We start from the raw sequence: 25,044 nt of genomic DNA on the forward strand, positions 1-25,044 counted from the left end.
AACTCATAACTGTTTACAACCCAACATTGTTATCACTTTCCTGGGACTTTGGAGATCAGTAGTCTAACCATTGTTAACACAGGTGCTGCTGCCATTGTCTCCAAGGCTGAACACCTTTCACCTTCTTCCCAGTAAAACATTTGGGCTCCCTTTAATTGATAACAGCCATGGCATACAGGCCTGATGTTAGGCAGACCTCAAATCACATGACCCCATTTATTTTATCCTAAATTACCAGCTCAGTTCCAAAACAGAATCTTATACATCATAAGTGTAACAATGTAACAAGGGCAAAGTCTGCATACTTCATTATTTTTGAAGTTACAAGGAGCAATAAGAATACTTGTAGAGAAAATGGTGTCCCATTCATTCAAGTATTTCGTGTAAAACAAACCAATTTACCATTTGTCATCAGTCTACCTCTGGAACATAGGATAGATGCCCGAGAATCCCAGAGATTATAATGCCCAGCACAAGAGATCTTATTGATAAGATCCTGGGCCACACTCTTGTGTAACTTATACTGGGCAGTAAAGAAAGTCTTTGCTTGTAGGGGAGGTGTCATTCACAGGTAAGGGTTAGCAGTGATGTTATACTTGAATATCGAGCGCAGTGTCAAAATTGTTAACAGTGACCATACACCGAGCTTTCTTTTGTAAAAAAAAGCATTCTTGGCATGTTGGTGGTGCAGCCAGAGCCAGCATTTATTGCTCACCAAAAAATGTTTACGTAATGGTTGTGAGACTTTGTTTTGAAGCAGTTTGACACAACTGCGTGTCTTGCTTGGCCACTTCAGAGGAGTGAAGAATCAACCAGGACGGTACAGGACTGAAGTAACATTCAGGTCAGACCAGGTAAGGGCAGTAGGTTTCCCTTTCTGAATGACATTAATGAAATGGGTTTTTACAACAATTCAACAGTTTCATGGCATCTTTTACTGATACAAGCTTTTTATTAATAGATTTCTCCAAAGCCGGAATTCAAATTCTCTGTTATGATGGGATTCCAACTTGGAGTCTTGGGGTTGAGAGCCCAGGCCTCAGGATTATGAGTAGCTACGCCAGCACGGAACGTGAAATTTTTCACACGTTTTGGAATATCTACTGGGCTTTTCCTAGAATAGACAGTCAACAACAAAAGCTGAATTTACACAGAATTTAAACAAGGACTTTGCTTTCAACCACTTAAAATTCATGGTTTTATTCATCTTAATGGTGTAGTTTTGTAACAATCTGCATTTTGGTATTATTTAATAAACTTAAGCCTTTATTGAATATCAAATTCCAATAGCTACCTTCCTGTGTAATTTCTGGGTTAGGTCTGAAACAATGATGCAGACTTAACTAAAGCGCCACCTGCTGAGAAACATTCACTATGGGCAAAACTCCAGTGATTCAGCTAGGTTGGTTATTAACTATTTATTGATATTTCTTTCAGTGAGCTTCCCAACAAGGGAAGGATCAACATAAGCCAGTGATGGTAGTAATAAGCCTGGCAGAAATTGGAGCTCCATCCACTCATTTCTCCAGCTCCAACGGGACTGGAAGAATTTTCTACCTGAGACTAGAAAACTGACCAGTATCATTAGCCAGACTTTGACAGGGACATCCCTGGATATGAAAGAATGATTTATCAGCAAACACAGAAGATTTCAACCAGGCAAAATACTGAGAAGGCTCCACTTAGAAATTTGGTTTGTTGAGAAAAGACAGCGAGGTGAAAATTCACTGGATGGAAAGTATCAGACCACTGTGTACCAGGGAGGCACAATAGCAAAGGTCCTGTACATCCAGCACTTAGCAATGGTTCTAGGCTGTTGACCAAATGATGGAGTTGTTTTTGTTACCAGCTTGCAGGTTACACCAAGGTCAGTCACTTGTGGTTGTGGAATTGAGAGAGGGGAAAACCTTCGTGGAGCTACAAAATGAACTTTAATCCAAGTTCTTCACTGTTATTGGAGCCTCTAACTTTCAAACTAAACCATGTAATGATTTGCATTTTTTTGTTGGTTCTACTTGTCATGAGAATTTTCTCTATGTTTTTTTCCCCAAAGGATTTTTCAATGCTGAATTGCTGAGACAGAGAAGAGATTTGTATCGCACATGTGCAAAAAACCAAATATTTTATTTCAGGACCTTATCCCCTCAGAATTTGACCAAATAATAGCATACGGTGTGTTTGTCCCTACAAGGAAGCTAATACTACTTGTAAGAAGCTCAGTACAAAGCAACAGTGATGAAAAAAAGATTATAGCACTAAAAATGGAAAAGGCAATATTATCCAATGGCATTCATCCTAGAATACTACGGAAAAGCAGACTGAGAAAACAGGAGAGGTTCTGACTACAATGTGATACATTTTGGCTTAAGTGTTAGGGAGAAGCAATTTGGACTTAATGGCAGGAAATATTGACAGAGTATTGAGCAAAGCATGTGGAATCCTGGGCTTCATAACTAGGGGCATTGAGTATAAAAGTAGGGAAGTTATGCTGAATCTTTATAAAACTCTGGTTTAGGCCACAACTAGAGCACTGCTTCCAGTTCTGGTCACCACATTTTCCTTCTCTTTGGAACAAAGGAGAATGAGGTGAGATTTGATTAAGGTGCACAAGATTACAGCAGGTTTAGAGAAGGTAGGCAAACAAAAATTGTTAGTATCAGCTGATGGTACAAGGACTAGGGGACACAGGTCGAAGCATTTTGTGAAGAGATACGGGGGAATGTGAGGAAGAACTATTTTTACCCTGCGAGTAGTAATAACTTGGAATTTGTTGCCATCAGGGTGGCAGAAGCAGAGGCAATGAACAAGGGAATTGGATGGGCACTTGAAGGAAATAAACTTGCAGAGCTACAGGAAAAGAGCAGGGGAATTAAACTGACTGGATTCCTCCAGAGAGAGCTGGCACAGACTTGATGGGCTGAATGGCCTCCTTCTGTGCTGTAAACAACACTAATATGACAATATTTCAAACATGATTGGATATGAAAGCTGTGTCAGAGAGTTGGACAAAGTCCACATAGGGGCCAGTGCTTGTGCACAGCCATGTGTGATGGCTCTATAGAGATATTAAATCTTTTCTCAATTTCAGCTGAAACTTAAGATAAATTCTACACATGAGGCTATACCAGATACACAAATATTCACTCAAGCCATATTCCAGCACTAGTTCACTCTGTTGAGAGCTTGTCTTTTCGATGACTACCAGCAGAAATGAGTATCTAGTTATTCTATTCTAATAAAAGGAGCTATCCAGTTAACAGCTCAGTAAATTTATGCAGGTTGGTCACACAAATTAGGAGTCTCCCATATTCCATCGCCACTGTTAGCTCAATTTGTGGATCTGCCACAATTGAAAACATAGACTGGAATTTCTGATTGTTAGCTGCTAACCCCTGTTGTGGTCTGCGGATTGAGCCCAGCACTCAGTTTTAAGACCTGACAGCACTCAGTCTAAGACCTGACATCAGGGCTGGATAATGAGGGGAGATCTAAGAAATATGCAACACTTCAGGAAAGAAGAAAAATCAATGGAGAAGAGGATAAAAGAACACAGAACAGTTTGCAGGCAGCTAAACCAATCAATAACACTCAGAATATCAAACAAAATACCCCTCTGCTCTGGAGACGCCCGATTGTTTGTTAGTGGTGTATCATATGCGCGAGTACTGACAAAAGTGGAAGAAATATGGCAGGCTGGAGTGATTGGCAGCTGAGAGATGTGAACCTGAGATGTGTTCTGTATTGACAAATAATTACAGCTTAAAACATGTCAATAACCTGGAACTTAAACAAGAGTTCAAGCTGCACATACCTCAAGTGCTTCATGCCAAAGCAAGCAGTACAGGTACAGGCTTTAAACTGGCTCAAAACAATTCATACTTCTACACACTTACCTTAGATTTAAGAAGGTTGTTGATTAGGATATACACATAGCAAAATCCATTGCCCATTCAGACAAAGATGACAAAAAGGCACTACAGAGGAAGTATGAAAATTGTCTAAAGAAATTAGTGTCATCAACAGGGTTTTCTGATCTAGAAGAGAGTAAATTTCGAACAAAGAGGTGACAGCAAGGCCCAAGACAGATGAAACGAGTCTATAAATCACAAGGACTAGTGGGTTATTAGGCAAACTGGTTGATTGGTCAGGAGAGATTGGTACTAAGCAGGTAGGCTGCTGCAGCAAATGGCTGACTTACTCATTTGTTTACACACAGCCATACAGTACTCCTCGGACTCAAAATTGTTTCTGTTGCCTCCACAACCTCCGTAGACGAACCAAACACATTTCTTCTTGTTGATGTTGAAATACCAGCGAGGCATCATGGCCCGACAGGGGCCAGTCATAGCCTCCTGTGAGCAGACAACTGTGTGGAGACAGGACAAAGCGTCAGAGATGGCCAAAGGCAAACTAATCCTGGACAGATTCTATAGGTACAGCAACAGAGTACACTGTGTAAATAAAGTTCATTAACACAGGATTGGGCACAATAGAAAGTATGGTAATAAGCTTGGAAAGGCAGGTTACCAAAGACCATGACTCAGGTGTGAATTTTAAAAAGTAGTGTGATATTCGCTCCCAACCAACACTCCACTGTGAGGTGTAGCCAGTATGGGTCAGCACACTGCTCTTCCAACCATAGGAGCTGTACTTGGACTCTATCCACCTGGATTGCACCAAATGTTGTATCTTTGATGGTTATTTGAAAATAACTTGCATCCTTAATTGAGCAGAAGCTCAAACTGAAACCAGTGATAGCTGATGTGGGAAATGCAAGTGTTCCATTGAGCATTTTATCTAATCTCTCCACTCGGCTTCTGGCCCTGCACAGGTGACACTAGCAGATATGAACTTGATGCATTCTCCACAAATTTTTCACAGGTCTCCTACTCATCAACAACATTTATTTATAAAGTATCTTTAGACATACTAAAATAGCCCAAGGCACTTCACAAGAGAGCTTTAAAACAACATTTGACAAAAGAGATATCAGGACAGGTTTAAAGAGCATTCTAAGGAGGAGCAAGAGATGGAGAGGCACAGAATTTAAAGGGAGAATTCTAGAGTTTAAAACCTGAACAGGTGAAGGCACACCCACCAATGATGTTAGGATTAAAATCATGGAGGCACAAGGGGCCTGAATTGGAGGAATGTAGAGCTCCAAACGTTGTAAGTGATTACAAAGATAGAGAGGGGTGAGGTCTTGGAGGGATTTGAAAACAACGTTCAAATTTTTAACACAAAAACAGAATTACCTGGAAAAACTCAGCAGGTCTGGCAGCATCGGCGGAGAAGAAAAGGGTTGACATTTCGAGTCCTCATGACCTTGTTCTGTCAAAGGGTCATGAGAACTCGAAACGTCAACTCTTTTCTTCTCCGCCGATGCTGCCAGACCTGCTGAGTTTTTCTAGGTAATTCTGTTTTTGTTTTGGATTTCCAGCATCCGCAGTTTTTTGTTTTTACCTCTGTGTTCAAATTTTTAACATTGAAGGGCTATCAGATCAGGAGCCAATGTAGGTCAGCGAGAACTGGGGTGATATGTGAACAGTAATTTGGTGCAAGTCATGGCCTGGGCAGGAGAGTTTAGATGAGTTCATGTTTATGTGGGGTGGGGGTGGAAAGTGGAAGGCAAACCTGTGGAGCACTAGAATAGGCAGGTTTAGAGATAACAGAAGTATGGATCAGGGTTTCAGTTGCCGATGAACTGAGCGAGGGATGGGTGTGGGCTATATTAATACAAGTGGAAGTAGGCAGTCTTAGTGACAGTGCTGCTCTGTGGTCGAAAGCTCATCACCAATCAAATATGACATCAAGGTTGCGAACAAATTGGTTCAGCTTCAGACAGTAGCCGAGGAGAGGCACAAAGTCAGTGACTAGAGTTTGGGTTGGAGACGGAAGACAATGGCACAAATCTTGTGGTCAACAGCGAAGTGGAGAATTTTCCTCTCCAAGTGTTGTTTCTGACCTTGGTGGGATTAAGGAGCTGGGGCAAGGGCGCAATGGAGCTATGTTGTTGGATGGTGGAGGTGGCAGAACAGAGCCGGGGGAGCAAAGCCAGGAGAGGTGGATCAAGCTGGGAATACTAGACAGGGTGTAAGCCAGGGGTACCAGAGGAGCAGGAGTGCATTCACGCTCCTGTTGGTCTAATTAAGTCTATCTAAAAAGTGGTATACGTTCTGACAGATTCCAGCAGAGCCGTCAGGTTGGGCTATTTGGGCTTACTGAAACTTCGGATTTGAGCGTAAGTGGGGTCCCCATAATTTGTGGTGCTGGGGCAGTGCTGTTGCAGCCCTCAATAGTGGCAAACCTTTCAACGTTCACCGCTACTGGGAATCCAGACCAATAGCTTCAGTATTCCCACTATTTAGTTGGAGGAAATTTTAGTTAATCATTTCCTGGGCATTGGACATTTAGCATAGTCACAGTCGTGCAAGATGCCACTGGTGACTTTGATGAGGGCCATTTCAATCCTATTGCAGGGACAGAAAGCCAGTGAGAAGGATTCAAATATGGAGCTGCAGGAAAGATAAGCAGGGATTTGGAAGGTAACAATAATTTCAAGGACTTTGGGACAAGGGAGGTTAGGGGCAGGGTAGTCACTTGCAACACCTCATTGAAACTATGACAAATTGGTCTTGTGTTATGACCACAGTTGACAATTAGTGCAGTTAGCTTCCATGTTTAATGCATTCATACTTCTGGCAATTCATTGTGGGACCATGGAATGAAAACAAAGAGAAGAGAGTAGGTGAGGGGAGAACAGGGAAGCCTGAAAGAGAAGAGAGGACTGGCAAAGTCTAACATTTGGATGCAACGGTCAGGGTCAAGCAGGAACCCATCCAATCAATTGCACCAGACATTCTGCTCAGAAACCTATTATCTTTATCAAAAGTTAAGAAATTACATGAAAAATAACTTCCCATTCCTTCGGTTTAGTTTTCAGGCAAGACAAATCACCTACAAATAACTAGGCAGACAGATTAGCACACAGGCCAGAAATATTAATAGTAAAGCTGGCATTAAATCAAGTCAGGTAACTATGGGATCATTAAAAGATGCAAAAGATTAAGTGTAGCATTATTAATTATAATTTTTTTTTTAAAACTTGGTTGACAAACATACACAACATCCAGCCTGCTCTTGCCTCCATCCCTCTGGGCCCTGGGTGTGTGCCCCCGCCCCATCTTTCCCTGCCCTCTACCCATTTGTACATGTGTTGGAGGTGGTTCAGAGGAGGTTTATTAGACTGATACCTGGAGTGAGCGGGTTGTCTTATGAGGAAAGGTTAGACAGACTGGGCTTGTTTCCATTGTTTAGAAAAGTGAGGAATGACTTGATTGATGTATATAAGATCCTGAACAGTACTGACAAGGTGGACTTGGAAAGGATGTTCACTCTTGTGAGTGAGTCCAGAACTAAAGGGCACTGTTCTAAATTGAGGGGTTGCCTTTTTAGGACAGAGATGAGGAGAAATCTTTTTCTGAGGGTTGTGCAACTTTGGAACACTGCCTTCGAAGGTACTGGAGGTGGGGTCATTGAATAGTTTTAGGGCAGAGACACATAGATTCTTGTTAGGCAAGGGAATCAAAGGTTATCTGGGGTAGACAGGAATGTGGAATTCAAAACACAAACAGATGAGCCATGATCTTATTGAATGCTGGAGCAAGCTCGAGGGGCAGAATGGCCTACTTCTGTTCCTATTTCCTCTGGGCCCTACACAGTCCCCAATGATGCAAAAAAAAAATCATTTGCATAACCTTGCACCCAATTCTGTTATAGATCCACTGGATAATCCCAGAGTACCAACAGAGGGCAAGATAACCTCACAGAGTGCCCACACAGGATTAGGTTAATTCTGCAAAGTGCAGATACTGCCCTGGTACGAATAGGCAGTTCTGCCTAGTGTGCCTAGTCTACTTAAGTCTTGATGGTTTACATTGTGTGCGTTCTCAAATGATGACCCAAGTATTTTTGCAATTCCCCACATTTACATGCTTATCCTAAAACCTCTCAAATCTGAAAAATATCTTAAAACATTTATTTTCCACAAAATAATCCAATGCTTCTAAATTCAGCTGTAAAAAATATTCTAGATTTACCCAAGTAAGGAAACGGACATTTAGCTGACATGTTTTTGCCTTAGGAAAGCTTTCTGTTTAACGTTTTTTTTAGATTTAGTCTTCTATTATATTTACTTGGTACAAACTAAATATTTCACCAACCAATCTCACTGCACATAGATCAGGACCAGTCCTACAGCTTCTACTGCACAACACTTGTTTTGAGTAACTAACTTTGAAGGTCACTCCAGATGACCTTCCCCAAGGGGAATAACCTTGAATGTATTTAATCATCTTCAGTAACAAAAATCCTATGTTAACTATCTGGAGATCACCTCTACAAATATAAAATGACCCTGTGCCTATTATTCAGTTAGACGTGTCTTGTGACTACAAATTCTCTTTCAGAAAGTACAAAGATATTAGGTAAATTCAAAAAGGACAGGTCACCTGCTGGAGCCCAGGAAAGAGAATACTGAGCCTGGCACACAGACAGAGTCTGTTCACAGTTCTAGCCTCAGATGCTTTTACACTGATAGAGCACCTTTGGCTACATGCACACAGTTTGCAGTGTACACCTCCAAATGATAAACTCAATGACCCGAAATTTTCAAGATCAACCTTCTACAAAAATTACACTAAAATTTACTGCAGTGTCTGTGTCAATCTTGCTGACAGGAATTTAGCTGAAATTTCCTGCCAGCTAATTTGTCTACACTGGAATGTGAGAACCAGCACAAAAGCAGTGTCAGCAAACGAGGAGAAAAATTTTATGCAGCAAGCAATGATGATCTGGAATGTTCTGCCTGAAAGTGTGTAGGAAGCAGATTCAATAATAATTATTTATAGAAGGGAATTGGATAATATACGTGTGCGTGTGCTTATATGAAAAGAAAAAATTACAAGGTTGCGGGGAAAGAGCAGGATAGATGTTCTTGCAGAGAGTTAGCAAGGGCATGACAGGCCAAAAAACCTCACTTTGTGTTGCGTCAGTCAATGATTCTATGAAAAGGGGTAACAGTGAGTGGGCTGCTGTCTTCTGCCCTAACACCTTACTGTCAGAACTTTCCGTCCCTACTACTCCTCTTCTGTTTCTATTATGATGCAGATCATGTGTAATAATGTTTCACTGCAAAACTGACATAAATCAGTTAGGCATGAATTTCCTCAAAAAAAGATGTTGCACCTCTCTTACACCATAGTAATATCGAAACGTAGGAAATTCCAGGTGAATCTTCTTGCGATTCTTCGTTTTTACATGTTGATTCTTTATTATTTTAAAATCTAAAGATTATTTTTTATTCCTGAATGGACACATCTTCATGTGATGTTCCAACTGGTTCCCATCTGTGGCATAGCTCTCCCAGCTTTGAATGGGCTGGAGGGAGAGGCGATGGATGGAAATAAAAAACAAGGAGAAAATTCATGTTGGCAACTCCCAGTGGCTGGCTGCAGAGAACTTTGATATCAACCTTTTAGTGTGCTAGATCAGGCATGGAATGAAATAAATTGCAGGGAGACAATCAGGACTAAGCAAAAAATCCAAAAGAATAACGAGACAACTTCTGAAACTGCTCAGTGAACAATGCAATTCAAGTCAATTTAGCTGAAAGATGTCAAAACTTCAGGATGGTTTTCAAAGGTTTGTTTCTAAAAAAGGATTCCAGGCAACATATTCATTCAAGGTTAAGAAAATCAAAGTTATCACTTGAGAGGGGAAAGGGGATAGCGAGAGAGGGGAAAGGCAAGTGAGAAAGAGGGGGAAGGAGAAAAAAAGGAAAGATGGAAGGGAAGAAACAAAGACAGCAGAAAAAGTGGAAGCAGAAAGGAGGAAAAGAGCAAGGATCAAAAGAGGGGGATTGGAGAGAGGTAGTGAGGGAGGAAAAAAAATGGAGTGAGACATGACAGGACCCAAGGATGAAGAGATGAAGAGTGGGAAGGGAAACTGTCAATTTATAACAAAAACAAAAATTGCTGGAAAAACTCAGCAGGTCTGACAGCATCTGTGGAGAGAAAGGCAGAGTTAACATTTCAAGTCCGTGTAACTCTTCTTCAGAGCTAAAGGAAGTATAAATGTGGTGAAATATATACTGTTTAAGGGGGGAGGGACAGATGAAGCTGGCTAGAAGGCCAATGATAGGTGGAAGCAAAAAGGAGAGATTGCAAAAGATGTCATAAAGAGGTCAAAGGGTTGTTGATGGTGGTGATACTGGCTAAAGGAGGTGCTAATGATGACATTAAGAGTACAAAGCAGGATGATTGAGTGGCAGATGGCCCTAGTGGGGGTGGGATGGGGGACAGTGTGGGAGAAAATAATGAAATAGGCTAAAAGGTGGGAATAAAACAATGAATGGAAATAAATTTTAAAAATAACAGAAATAGGTTGGAAAAAAATATATATAAAAATTAAAAAGTATTTGAAAAAAGGGGATCAAAAAGAGGATCAATTTATAGATGGTTATAGAATAAAGCAGAGAAATTGAATAAATATTTTGTCAATTTTTACCAGAGAGCAGACGATCAAGGACAAAATAAATAATGAAGTGGCTGAGAGTGAGATAAGCAGTATTAGGATGTATAAATGGAAATTTGAGGTAGAATAGTTAGATTAACAGTAGATAAACAATTAGGGCACAATGGGACACATCCTAAGGTCCTGATGGGAGAGCAGAAAGAAATTGTAATGGTTCGAGCAACTATGTTTCAGAGTTCTACTCAGAGTGGGCATGTGCTGGAAGTTTGCAGAGCGGCCATTTTTAAAAAGGAAGCCATCAAGTGGGTAAATTTTAGAAGTCTCTAATTAAGGGTGAGATTACCAAGAGAAAATATTTAGAAATCACAGAACCTCAGTGCAGAAGAGGCCTTTCGGCTCATCGAGTCTGACCTATCTACCTAATCCCATTTACCAGCACTTGGCCCATAGACTTGAATGTTATGACGTACCAAGCGCCCATCCAGGTACTTTTTAAAGGATGTGAGGCAACCCGCCTCCAATACCCTCCCAGGCAGCGCATTCCAGACTGTCACCACCCTCTGGGTAAAAACGTTTTTCCTCACATCCCCCCTAAACCTCCTGCCCCTCACTTTGAACTTATGTCCCCTCGTGACTGACCCTTCAACTAAGGGGAACAGCTGCTCCCTATCCACCCTGTCCATGCCCCTCATAATCTTGTACAGCTTGATCAGGTCGCCCAGTCTTCTCTGCTCTAATGAAAACAACTCAAGTCTATCCAACCTCTCTTCATAACTTCATAACATCCCAGGCAACACGCATGGTGGTTAACAGGGCCCTCAACTGTGTCCGGTCCATCTACCACACATCCGCCCTCACACCTTCCTCTCCCTCCCAGAAACATGATAGGGTCCCTCCCCCTTGTCCTCACTTATCACCCCACCAGCCTCCGCATTCAAAGGATCATCCTCCGCCAACGCCAGCATGATGTCTCCACCAAACACATCTTCCCTTCACCCCCCGGTGGCATTCCCCAGGGATCGTTCCCTCCGGGACACCCTGGTCCACTCCTCCATCACCCCCTACACCTCAACCCCCTGCCACGGCACCTTCCCATGCAACCGCAGAAGGTGCAACACCTGTCCCCTTTACTTCCTCCCTCCTCACTGTCCAAGGGCCCAAACGCTCCTTTCAAGTGAAGCAGCATTTCACTTGCACTTCCCTCAATTTAGTCTACTGCATTCGCTGCTCTCAATCCGGTCTCCTCTACATTGGAGAGACCAAACGCAGACTGGGTGACCGCTTTATGGAACACCTTCGGTCTGTCCGCAAGCATGACCTAGACCTCCCTGTCGCTTGCCATTTCAACAGTCCACCCTGCTCTCATGCCCACATGTCTGTCCTTGGCCCGCTGCATTGTTCCAGTGAAGCTCAACGCAAACTGGAGGAACAGCACCTCATCTTCCGACTAGACACTTTACAGCCTTCCGGACTTAATAGTGAGTTCAATAGCTTTAGATCATGAACTCTCTCCCCCATCGCCACCCCCTTTCTGATCCCCCTTTTTCAAATAATTTATAATTTTTTATACAATATATATTTTTTTATATATATATTTTTTCCCACCTGTTTTCATTATTTTTAAATGTATTTCCATCCATTGTTTTACTGCTATCTTTTAGCCTATTTCGATCCCTTCCCCCCCACCCCACCCCCACGAGGGCTGTCACTTTCGTCCTGCTTTCTACCCTTAATGCCCCCATTAGCGCATTCCTCAGTTAATATCACCACCATCAGCACCCCTTTGTCCTTTTGCCTATGGCATCTTTGGCAATCTCTTCTTTGCCTCCACCTATCACTGGCCCTCTATCCAGCTCTACCTGTCCCACTGCCCCCCCCCTTCAACCAGCTTATATTCTACCTCATTTCTTTATTTTTTAGTTCTGATGAAGAGTCATACGAACTCGAAACATTAACTGTATTCCTCTCCGCAGATGCTGTCAGACCTGAGTTTTTCTGGTGAATCTCCTCTGCAACCCCTCCAGTGCAATCACATCCTTCCTATAATGCGGCAGCCAGAACTGCACACAGTACTCCAGCTGTAGCCTCACCAAGGTTCTATACAACTCCAACATGACCTCCCTACTTTTTAATCTATTCCTCGAATGCTTTAGGCAGCATGGATTTCAAAAGAGACATTTGTGCTTGACAAACCTCAATTCTTAAAGGAGATAACAGACACGGTTGAAGAGGAAATGAAATAGATGTTGTATATGAGGACTTTTGGAAAGCCTTTGACATGTGCTTTTTGGGAGGTTATAAGGGGAAAAATAAAGGTTTTAGAATTAGGGGACAAAAACAAATTGGATTAATATTTGAACAGAAAATGCTGGAAAAACTCAGCAGGGCTGACAGCATTTGTGGAGAGAGAAACAGAGTTAATGTTTCGAGTCTGCATGACTATTTCCAGCATCCACAGTATTTTGCTTTTATCTTGGATTAAAATTTGTTTGAAAAAGAAACAAGAGCAGTTTTTCCAGAGTGATCGCAAGTTGGTAGCAGTGCCCCACAGTTCTGAGTTCACTTCTGCTCACTGTATACATCAATTATTTGGATATGAACCTAGAGTGATGTTGAAATTTGCAGATGATACCAATATCAAAGTCATGCAATGAAATGTACAATAGAAACAGAGCTTCTCTCTACCTTTCGCTCGCACACATGCATAATGTATTCACTTGAGAGGAGAGTAGAATTTGCAGAGTCTGGCTTCCTGCTCATCTACATTTTTAAACAGCTGCATAGCATATTGCACTGCATATGAAGTCCTGCTTTGGCATTTTGATTCAGCTACATTGCCACGCCAAGCCATATTATCTACCAATGCTAACTTTTCTTGAGGGGATAGCTCTTGCATAACAAAGACTTAAAGGACTTGCACTTGGCTAACATACTCAAGAAATACTTCAGATGATGTATTTCACTGCACTTCTTGAAATAAACTGCTGGCAAAGGGTCAGAATTCCAGAAAAAAAATTACTAGAATGTTCAATTCCTGCCAGAAGGGCAAATTGGAGATAAGTGGAAGGTCCCTTGTTGTAGCTTGCTACACAAAACAAAGAATGAATAATCCGTTTTTTTCTTCAATGAGAAAGCTGTTTGTTTCTCAGCCTCGCTATAAAACGTAAAATTAGAAACTTCTTAATAGCTTCATCATACGATAATTAATGCATCAATTACCTTTCACATCATTGACAAGATTCTTTTTGTACAAATCTTCCTCACTGCTTTCCTCCTCCCAGTCATCAGTGTATTCATCTTCATCTTCTTCAGAATAGTCATAATCCAGTTCATCCACCGGCTCCTCCTCTTCAATAGCCATTTTCTCTACTTCAGTGGACTCCTCTTTGCTAAAGAATTTAGTGCGTTATGGTTAGAAGGGTGTTTTTGGCATTAGAAAATGTTCATATTGTGAGATTGTTTACCCACAGCCCACTTCCCATTTGCACATTTCAGAACTGAGAGTCTCTACAGACTCAGGGAGCGACTACTGACTCAATCTTGCTTCCCACAGGATACTGCTTATTGGATTCCAATTTGTCAAATACCAGTAAAATGCAATTATGGAATCCACCCAAAGGTACAGGACTAGGTTTAAGTCTCTGATCAGAGATGAATTGCTCAACCCCTCTCCCATTTCCCTGTTCCCTACCCATAAAATCTCAACACATCAAGCACGTAGTATAATTGGTTCCAGTCATGCAGGCTATTATCCTACTTCTATATGAAAAGCTGGTCTCTTCTAAGGACCGGACCCAACTAGGACAGTGTTATGTTAATTCTATTATTGTCTTTCAATACCATTTGGTTTATCATTCCTATGCATTAATTCAAATACTCGGGGAAACTTCAACCTATTTTCCTATGTAATAACGATCATTGTACTTCAAAGTGAAGTATTGTGTGAAATATTGGGATATTTTAATGTTAAGGTACTTGATAAATGGACACCATAGCAATCCAGAGATTCTCAAAGGAAGGGGAGCAGAGCAGCGGGGGGGAGAAAACATTGAGAGGGAGCAGGTGAAAGAGAGCGAGTGCAGTACAAATCACTGGGGCACACTTGCTTCACAATGAGGTCTCATAGTCACCCTCTGCTGCCCTGCATGGTATGAGCATACCTATTTTATGATTACATTTGATTAATTCTCATTCTATTAACTCAGTTTAACAGTGCATATTTGTTTCTTCCTTCTCTCCAGAATGCCCTGGCACACATGGTTTGGACATGTGCACAATATCGTCAGAAGTATAAAATCCAAGACCAATTTGTGAAATGGATTTGTGATAAAAGAGGGGAATGAACTGTCTTGGAGGTGTCTGCCCACAAGCATTGGTCATCCAGTCTGGTGCCACAGCCTCAGTGGTCACATTTCCGCCAAAGCCCTTGTACAAATAGCTGGATTATATATCTGGTGACAAGCAGATTTGATACATGGCATTGGGCTTGGATTCTTGAATTTTATCATGCTGAAGGTAAGTGTCTAAGATTAAAGGAGAGATTCGGTGCAAAGCTGGGTATGGAAACATACAAGCGCAATGGTTCACTGCATATCTTTGTTCCATTTCCATGCTACTAAAGCCTGACACCCCTAACTAGCAGAGCTACCCAGTTAATGTATGAGGCACCAGGTTGGAAGAATTTACTCAATTCTTCTGGCATGTGGTGCTGTTTGTCATGCTGCACAGGAAGTTAGGCACCTGTCCACCTAATGAGTACTCAAATCCATGCTTACAAGTGCCTCATGACCAGTTGGTAACTGTCTTCCTTTAGGAAGAGAGGAGTGACGCCTTTGGGAGTGGAGCTGGCTCTGCGATGATATGATTGATGGTAGATCAGAACTGAGTTCATGCTTCAGGACAGACTCAGTAATTCAATACATATATGCATTCCACAGCAATTTTCATGATTAATTGGATGGCTTTGATTGATAGACCAGTCATAGGAGCTGGGCTGAGAATTCTTTCCGTTCATCTTCAAACTTCTGCAAGCCATCACGAGTAGCTGGTCTCTGAGCTCTGACTGCTGATATGCTTGACTTTTCTTTGGGTAAGTAACACCACCCAAAATGAATCTAATGAACATAGAATTCCAAATGTTCAACACAGTTCTGTTGAAAGGGAAAAATCTGGAAACAGGAACAAAGATGCTAATTGTCTTCCTCACCTTATCTATCTTGTGAAGAAACGTGGGGTAATCAGGTACTGGATTTAGTTTTTAAGCAGTGACCCTGATGTAGCACCAGATTTTCATGGGGAACACTATTAGATTCAACTTGATTTTGTGCTAATACCAAATTTCATGAAGATTAACTTTGGAAAGATGGTGGAGGACTTAAATCAGGTTAATTGTGTCACCCTGCTAGGTACGGACATTACCAACACAACTAAAAGGAGGAAAGAATAATTTCCAAACCATCCTAATTTAAACAGAAGCCATATATGTCACTCAGCGCATGGTAAAATAAAGCCAAATTTGCTAATGGATCACAGAGAAGAACAAAATCAGACTCAAGCAAAATTTCTTCAACAGACTTATTAAAAAAGATCCCAGGGGAAATCAGCTGAAGGCAACAAAAGTTGCCATCAGAGCAATCAAAAAATTACTTCAGTAGATGGTGGGGATATTCAAAGGTCTTGTTTAATCATGTTAGCAAGCAGATGGCCTTTAAGGACTGTATAGGATTCTTCAGAGCAGATTCAGTTAAACTCCCAGTATAAGGAAAATGCTTTAAATGGCTACTTTACATCAGTATTCAGTACTGAAGGTCTTTAGTTAACAATACATTGTAGGATTGATGGTCAAGTTATGTGTCCAAGTGAATGTGCATACGATCCTGAAAAGATAAGATCTCAAAACTGAATGGACTGATGGATCTGACAGCAAAGTGTGCCACAGGAAATGGGAGTTGTGCAGTTTGAGCCTTGTGCTCACCAAGTAAATAGCTCACTGGAATCTGGGATTGTTCCTATGGACTGGAGGCAAGTCCAAGTGACACCAATATTTAAAAGGGCAAAAAGTCAGAACTGGCAAATTACAGGTCTTCACTTTGGTTGGAGATAAGTTGTAAGTGATCACTGTGAATAGTAATGTAGAATAGCTACCTTGCCAGAGAAAGGCTTATTAACAAGCCTCAAAAAGGCTTTTTGAAGAGGTCACGTCTCACCAACCTGGTTGAACTGTTTGAGCATGTTATTAGTTGATGGATTCTAGTCACCTGGTTGACACTGCATATGTTGATTTCCAAAAAGGCAGGCATCACTTAAGATAATTAATAAGATTGGCTGGGATAAGAAATTGACTGCACGCCCAGAGACAGAAGGTTGTTATTAATAGCAATGGTTCTCAAGGGGACCGATTACAAGTGGGGATTGCTGCTGAGGCTGCAGTGTTTCATCAGCATCAATGATCTGGGTAGAATTATTTAAGAAGCTGACTGCGAATTCGTGATGATGTTAAGAATTATATGGGTCTTAGGATAGGAAATGACAAGACAGATTATAGGCAGACTTAGGTGTGATGAGGGCAGGCAAAGAACATAAAAGCAGACTGCAAAAGCTCCAACAGGTATGTAAAAAGAAAATGATTAGTGAAGACAAATGTAGCCTCTTACAGCCGAAATGGGAGAATTTATAGAGAACAGGGAAATGGCAGAGAAATCAAACAACTACTTTAGTTCTCACTTCACGGAGGAAGATACAAATAACTTCCCAGAGATACTAAGGAACCAAGGGTTGAGTGAGATGGAGGAATTGAAGGAAATTAGTATTGCTAAACAATAGTGCTGGTGAAATTAATGGGACCGAAAGCCAATAAATCCCCAGGGCCTGATAATCTACATCCCAGGGTACAAAAGGAGGTGGTCATGGAAATAGTGGATGCGTTGATTGTCATCTTCCAAAATTCTGTAGATTCTGGAACATTCCCAGCAGAAGGGTGGCAAATGTAACCCCACTATTAAAAAAAAGAGGGAGGGAGAAAAGAGAGAATTATAGACCAGTTAGCCTAATATCAGTAGTAGGGAAAATTCTAGAGTCTATTATAAAGGATGTGAAAGCTGGACACTTAAAAAAAATATCAATGGGATTAGACAAAGTCAACATGGATTCATGAAAGGGAAATTGTGTTCGACAAATCTACCAGAGTTTTTTGAGGGCGTAACTATCAGAATAGATAACGGAGAACCAGTGAATGTAGTGTATTTGGATTTTCAGAAAGCTTTTGAGGAAGTCCCACATAAGAGGTTAGTGTGCAAAATTGAAGTATTGAATTGCATTGGGATCGGGGGTATAATATTGGCATGGACTGAGAATTGGTTAGTAGACTGGAAACAGAGAGTAGGAATAAAAGGGTCTTTTTTGGAGTGCAGGCAGTGACGAGTGGGGTACTGCAGGGATCAATGATTGGGCCCTAGCTACTCACAATATATATATATATATATATATATATCTATCAATGATTTTGATGAAGAAACCAAATGTAATATTTCCAAGTTTTCTAACGACATGAAATCTGGTGAGAATGTGAGCCATCAGGAGGGTGTTAAGAGGCTTTAAGGCGATTTAGACAGGTTGATTAAGCGGGCAAATACACGGCAGATGCAGTATAATGTGGCTAAGTGTAAAGTTATCCATTTCAGTCAGAAAAACAGAATGGCAGAGTATTTTTTAAATGGTGATAGACTAGGAAATGTTGATGTACAAAGGGACCTGGGTGTCCTTGTTCACCAACCACAGAAAGTAAGCATACAGGTGCAGCAAGCAGATAGGAAGGCAAATGGTATGTTGGTCTTCATTGCGAGAGGACTTGAGTACAGGAGCAAGGATGTTTTACTACAGCTGTACAGGGTCTTTGTGAGACCACAACTGGAGTTTTGTGGGCAGTTTTGGTCTCTTTAACTAAGAAAAGGTTATACTTGCAATAGAGGGAGCACGGCGAAGGTTCACCAGGTTAATTCCTGGGATGGTAGGATTGTCATATGAGGAGAGATTGGGCCGACTAGGCCTGTATTCACTGGAGTTTAGAAGAATGAGAAGGAATCTCATCGAAATGTATAAAATCCTGACAGGGTTGGACAGTCTGGATGCAGGTCACAGATTCAGGATACGGGATAAACCATTCAGAGCCGAGATGAGGAGAAACTTCTTCACTCAGAGAGTGAGCCTATGGAATTCTCTACCACGGAGGCTGTGGAGGCCAAGTCACTGAATATAGTTAAGAAGGAAATAGATAGATTTCTGGACTCTAAAGGCATCAAGGGGTATGAGGAAAGTACGAGAGTATGGCATTGATCAGCCATGATCATTCTGAATGGCGGAGCAGGCTCGAAGGGCCGAGTGACCTACTTCGGCTCCTATTTTCTATGTTTGCATGAACCCACATATCGAGAACCAATGCTAAGCATTTGTACGGGGTTGCAAGCTTTAGCCTATTTGGTCGGAGAAAGATATGGGCTTTGTAATAAAAGAACCTGTGCAAATCCATAACCAGTATTCATAATCTTGCAAAAGAGTATGCTAGAATATATTGCCAGGATAATTAATTGCAAAACAAAAATACTATATTGTTCTTATACAAGGTCTTAGTTGGGTCACATTTGGAACTGTCACCAGTTTTGGTCATCAGTATCTGGGTGACTAATAAGCCAGAGATTGATATCTAGTTTAAAGGCCCTCAATAGGCTTGAAGAACTGTGGCTTTTTATTCCAGAAAGGCATATAAGATTTAAATGAGGTCTTCAAAAAATGAACAGATTACATTTGATCCATGTGGATAGGCTACTTGAGTTGCAGGGGTTAAGGTGAACTGGGGACGTGAGCATCAGTTACATAAAGATAGAAATGGGTTACATGGCAGAAGATGCTTCTTTTCCAAGAATCATTGATCAATGCAACAAATTGCTGGCTCATTCAGAAAATATGGATTTGCTGAACTGAGCTCCCAAGTATGACTGCCATTGCTGCACACAGAAAGCAGATAGATGTTGGGGAAACGTCTCAATCATTATGGTCACCTGAAACATGTTTGATCACCAACGGGTTCAAATGTTTTTTGTTGTCCTGAAATTGGTCTTGGGTTTTCCATCATTTTTCCCTCTCCCTGGTGGGCAGGTAGGAGGGTGTTGGCTGGAGGAAAGGAGGGAAGGACCTTATGGATTATGGTTTGCTCAAGTTGCACCATAACAATTAACAGTATGTGAAAGGCCAGATAGATCAGTTGGCCTTTTCCTCTTATTGTATTGTTTTGAACTTGCACCAAAGTTCTCTTGGCTTAGATAAGTGGGATGTGCCCCTATAAAAAGTTAGTGTGCACACCATATCTGACAAAATCTTTCTCTATCCAGACTTAGTACCTGCTTGTTTTGGGGTCCTGTAAGCAGATGATGAGATTTGGCAACTGCCAGGCACCACTTAACAAAATGAAGGGATAGCAGATGCTGGACGCATTACAAAACAGATGGGATGACGCAGAATAGTTTTGTAATCTGCTGATCCCCATTCTGCAAGCTCATTCTTCAAGCATGACTGGCTACGAACATCACAAGCAAAAAGCTGTTATTCCTAATTGTATCTGCCAGTATCATTCACAGGGATCAGACAGACATAGCACCCTTTGCATATTTGTCAGTCTGAGCAAGTCGTGTTTGAAGGTAGGAAGTTACTACGTAATATGAGCCTTTCTGCACAGCAGTAGTCTACTCCTGTGCTGCAGACCTTCCATGATCTCTTCAACCACAGAGTCCAAGAGCATCTAACAAGGGTGACTCCAACTCATTTCTATTTGGTCCAAAACCAAAATAAATAGTGTGCTTCCTGCCTATCCCAAGCCTCCTATTAAACTAGAATGCTGGTGCTCCTATGAATATCATATAGAAATATAAAACTATGCAAGATTTTCATTACATATACGAACAGGTGCTGCGTAATTTGTAATGTAGCACCACCCTGTGAAAATGTAAAATCACGTTTAATTTATTTTATGTTTTAAAACATGCACGTAATAAAGTTAACAGCCATGAAGCAAGTTGGGAATTTCCTGGCAAGATGACATCTGTCATACACAGGATCCATTATTTACAGTTCTGTAAAAGTGAATGTATGGACTGCACCTACATTAAGGCATATAACCTGAAAACAGCAGAACTGGCGAGTCCAAAGGCTTAATAGCCTTAACATTAGTAACTGGTATAATAGATAAGGAAGCACCTGCGAGAATTATCTGTATGAAAATAATAGAAAAGAGTCAACATGGTTTCAGAAAGGGAGGATTTCACTTGACATTTTATCAGAATGCAAATACCATCAGACACTGAAAAGCAAAAATGAGCACCTCACTCATGCAGATGACAACATGGGGTGCAAAGCAACAATAGCCAATGTAACACATTGCGCAGGGTCTCCAAATCTACCTGGTCTCCTCTAAAAATGTAATTATTTTTCACAAGTGTCAGCAGTACCTTGCATCAGCAATTTCGTCCTCCTCATCTTCATCCGGATTCTGAAGGTCAGAATTTTCAAAGTTCACATCATCTATTTTGTTTTGAGGGCAGCAAACGTACTCGGTACCATGAAACTTGTCGATGCCACAAGGAAGCAACATTCCATAGGTATGGAGAATCATAGACTCAGCAGCACAAGCCTGAAACACAACAGCAGGAACACATTGATACTTCAGGCTCAAGTGCCACCAGAAAATACCCATCATTTGTCCAGCTAGATGAGAGTTGATCAGTAATCACTTGGTGATATTTAGCATATGCATAGTTATAGAGCCAAGCAATAGCCTTGTCAGTGGCTTTAATCCCAACTTAAAATTTATTCAGTGGACATTTGTCGACAATGAGAGTCACTGTTTGGACTGCACTACAACTGCAGCCTGGATAGTTTTGATGACACCACTGATGCTGGGTGGCTGCACAGAGGCCTTGGCCCATCCAGAAATGGTCTAAAAAGGGCCCACTGTCACCATGGAAGATCAGAGCCAGGTGGACAAGCAGTAGGGTCTACGATGAGAAATTGATTTATGGTGGATGTTTTCCCATGCCAGTCCTCCTGACATAGGTCTGTTAATCCTCGACACGATGAGGCCCCACATGGGAGACTGATAATGAAGCTAAGAGCCCATGGGATCCAAGGCAATTTGGCAAATTGGATCCAGAATTAGCTGAGTAGCAGGAAGCAGAAGGTGATAGTCGAGGGGTGTTTTTGTGACTGGATGCCTGTGTCTAGTAGGGTTCCACAGGGACCGGTGTTGGGTCCCTTGCTGCTTTGTGGTATATATAAACGATTTAGACTTGAATATAGGAGGGTTGATCAGTAAGTTCATGGGTGACACGAAAATTGGTGGGGTGGTAAATGGTGAGGAGGATAGCCTTAGATTATAGGACGATATAGACAGGCTGGTCAGATGGGCTGATCAGTGGCAAATGGAATTTAATCCGGATAAGTGTGAGATGATGCACTTGGGAAAGAACAAACAAGGCACGGGAATACACGATGAATGGTAGGACCCTGGGAAGTACCGAAGATCAGAAGGACCTTGGTGTGCATGTCTACCAGTCCCGTAAGGTAGCGGGACAGGTAGATAAGGTGGTTAAGAAGGCATATGGGATACTTGCCTTTATTAGCCGAGGCATAGAATATAAGAGCAGGGAGGTTACTCTGGAACTGTATAAAACGCTGGTTAGGCCACGGCTAGAGTATTGCGTATGGTTCTGGAATCCGCATTATAGGAAGGATGTGATTGCACTAAAGAAAATGCAGAGGAGATTTACCAGGATGTTGCCTGGGCTGAAGAGTTTTAGTTATGAAGAGAGATTGGATAGACTGGGGTGATTTTCGTTGGAGCAGAGGAGATTGAGGAGGGTCTTGATTGAGGTGTATAAAATTATGAGGTGCATTGATAGGGTAGACAGGAAGGAACTTCTCCCCTTGGTGGTGGTACCAATAACCAGGGGGCAAAGATTTAAGGTAAGGGGCAGGAGGCTTAGAGGGGATGTGAGGAAGAATTTTTTCACCCACAGGGCAGTGGGAATTTGGAACTCACTGCCTGAAAGGGTGGTAGATGCAGAAACCCTCATAACATTTAAGAAGTATTTGGATGTGCACTTGCGATGCCATGGCATACAAGGTTATGGGCCTAGTGCTGGAAAAGAGGACTAGAATAGTTAGGTACTTGCTTGATCGGCGCAGACTCGATGGGCCAAAGGGCCTTTTTCTGTGCTGTTGACCTCTATGACCCTCTGACTCAGAACCACAGCAATATGATTGACTCTGAACTCTAAATGCCCTCCGAAATGGCTGAGCAAGGCAGTTTTATCAAACACCTAAAAAGTCTGAAATGAATGATACCTGAATGACCACCTAGGCACCGGAACAACAATACCAAATTCAGCCCTGTCGACCCTGCAAAATCTACCTCACTAACATCTGGGGGCTAGTGCCAAAACTGGGAGAGCTGTCTACGAGACTAGTCAAGCAACAGCCTAATATAGTCATACTCACAAAATCATACCTTACAGATAATGTCGCTGACACCACCATCAACATCCCTGGGTATGCCCTGTACCACCAGAGGACAGACCTAGCAGAGGTGGCGGCACTGTGGTATACAGTCAGGAGGGACTGGGAAACCATGAGGCATTTTGGGGCATCAGCACCATCATAATTGTATAGAGCCACAATCTAACATCATGGCTCGGCATACCCTCCACTCTACCGTTACCACCAAGCCAGGGATCAACCCTGGTTCAATGAAGAGTGCAGGGAAGCATGCCAGAAGCAGCACCAGGCATACCTAAAAATAAGGTGTCAACCTGGTGAGGCTACAACTCAGGACTGCTTGCGTGCCAAACAGCATAACCAGCAAGTGATAGACAGGGTTAAGTGATTTCACTGTCAATGGATCACATCTAAGCTCTGCAGGCCTGCCACATCCAGTTGTGAATGGTGATGGGCAATTAAACAACTCATTGGAGGCGGCGACTCCACAAATATCCCCATCCTCAATGATGGGGGAACCTAGCATATCAGTAGGAAAGATACGGCACAGCATTTGCAACAAGCTTCAGCTAGGAGTGCCGAGTGGGTGATCCATCTCGGCCTCCTCCAGAGGTAACCAGCATCACAGATGCCAGCCTTCAGGCAATTTGATTCACTCCACGTGATCTCAAGAAACGGCTATATGCACTGGATACTGCAAAGGCTATGGGCCCTGACAATATTCCAGCAATAGCACTGAAGACCTGTTCTCTTGAACTGTCCCTAGCCAAGCTGTTCCACTGGCTACAACACTGGCAACTACCTGGCAATGTGGAAAATTGCCACAGTACGTTCTGTACAGAAAAGCAGGACAAATCCAACCCGGCCAATTACCACCCATTCAGTCTACTCTCGATCTTCAGTAAAGTACTGGAAGGAGTCATCAACAGTGCTATCAAGTAGCACTTGCTTAGCAATAACCTGATAAAAACAAAAAACTGCTGATGCTGGAAATCCAAAACAAAAACAGAATTACCTGGAAAAACTCAGCAGGTCTGGCAGCATCGGCGGAGAAGAAAAGAGTTGACGTTTCGAGTCCTCATGACCCTTCAGCAGATTCACTCAGTTCTGCTGAAGGGTCATGAGGACTCGAAACGTCAACTCTTTTCTTCTCTGCCGATGCTGCCAGACCTGCTGAGTTTTTCCAGGTAATTCTGTTTTTGTTTAGCAATAACAATCAGTTTGGGTTCCACCAGGGTCACTTAGCTCCTGGCCTCATTACAACCCTGGTTCAAACATGGACGAAAGAGCTGAACTCCTGAGGAGGGGGGAGGGGGGTGAGAGTGACAGCCCTTGACATCAAGGCAGCATTTGACCGAGTGTGGCATCAAGGAGTCCCAGCAAAACTGGAATCAATGGGAATCTTGGGGAAACCTCTCCACTGGTCATACCTAGCACAAAGGAAGAAGGTTATGGTTGTTGGAGGTCAATCATCTCAGTTCCAAGACATCAATGGAGGAGTTCCTCAGAGTAGTGTCCTTGGCCCATCCATCTTCAGCTAATTCATCAATGACTTTCCTTCCAACACAAGGTGAGAAGTGGGGATGTTCGCTGATCATTGCACAATGTTCTGCACCATTCGCGACTCATTTATTGCTGAACCAGCCTATGAGCAAATGCAGCAAGACTTGGACAATATCCAGGCTCAGGACTGACAAGTGGCAAGTAACATTCACACCACACAAGTATCAGTCAATGACAATCTCCAACAACAGAGAATCTAACCATCGCCCCTTGACATTCATGGCATTACCATCATTGAATCCTTCACTATCAACGTCCTGGGATTTACCATGGACCAGAAACTGAACTGGACTAGCCATATAAATACTGTGGCTACACAAGCAGGTCAGAGGCTAGGAATCCTCCGACAAGTAACTTACCTCCTGACTTCCCAAATCCTGTCCAGCATCTACAAGGCACAAGTTAGGA

At 42.1% G+C, this 25,044-nt stretch overlaps 1 protein-coding gene across 4 annotated transcripts in view; it reads right to left on the reverse strand.

Moving 5' to 3' along the window:
* Positions 1 to 25,044, reverse strand: part of aplp2 (amyloid beta (A4) precursor-like protein 2) — a 186,302-nt gene that overhangs the window by 60,832 nt on the left and 100,426 nt on the right. For 3 of the 4 annotated variants that reach the window (XM_041174080.1, XM_041174079.1, XM_041174081.1), the window contains exons 5-7: positions 21,030 to 21,211; positions 13,753 to 13,922; positions 4,199 to 4,366 (exon numbers count right to left, since the gene is read on the reverse strand). In XM_041174080.1, the coding sequence (XP_041030014.1) occupies positions 4,199 to 4,366; positions 13,753 to 13,922; positions 21,030 to 21,211 (520 nt within the window). The remainder of the gene's footprint in view (positions 1 to 4,198; positions 4,367 to 13,752; positions 13,923 to 21,029; positions 21,212 to 25,044) is intronic. The other variant, XM_041174082.1, reaches the window with a different exon arrangement.

This window comes from Carcharodon carcharias, chromosome 25 (assembly GCF_017639515.1).
Source record: "Carcharodon carcharias isolate sCarCar2 chromosome 25, sCarCar2.pri, whole genome shotgun sequence".
Classification (NCBI taxonomy): Eukaryota; Metazoa; Chordata; class Chondrichthyes; order Lamniformes; family Lamnidae; genus Carcharodon; species Carcharodon carcharias.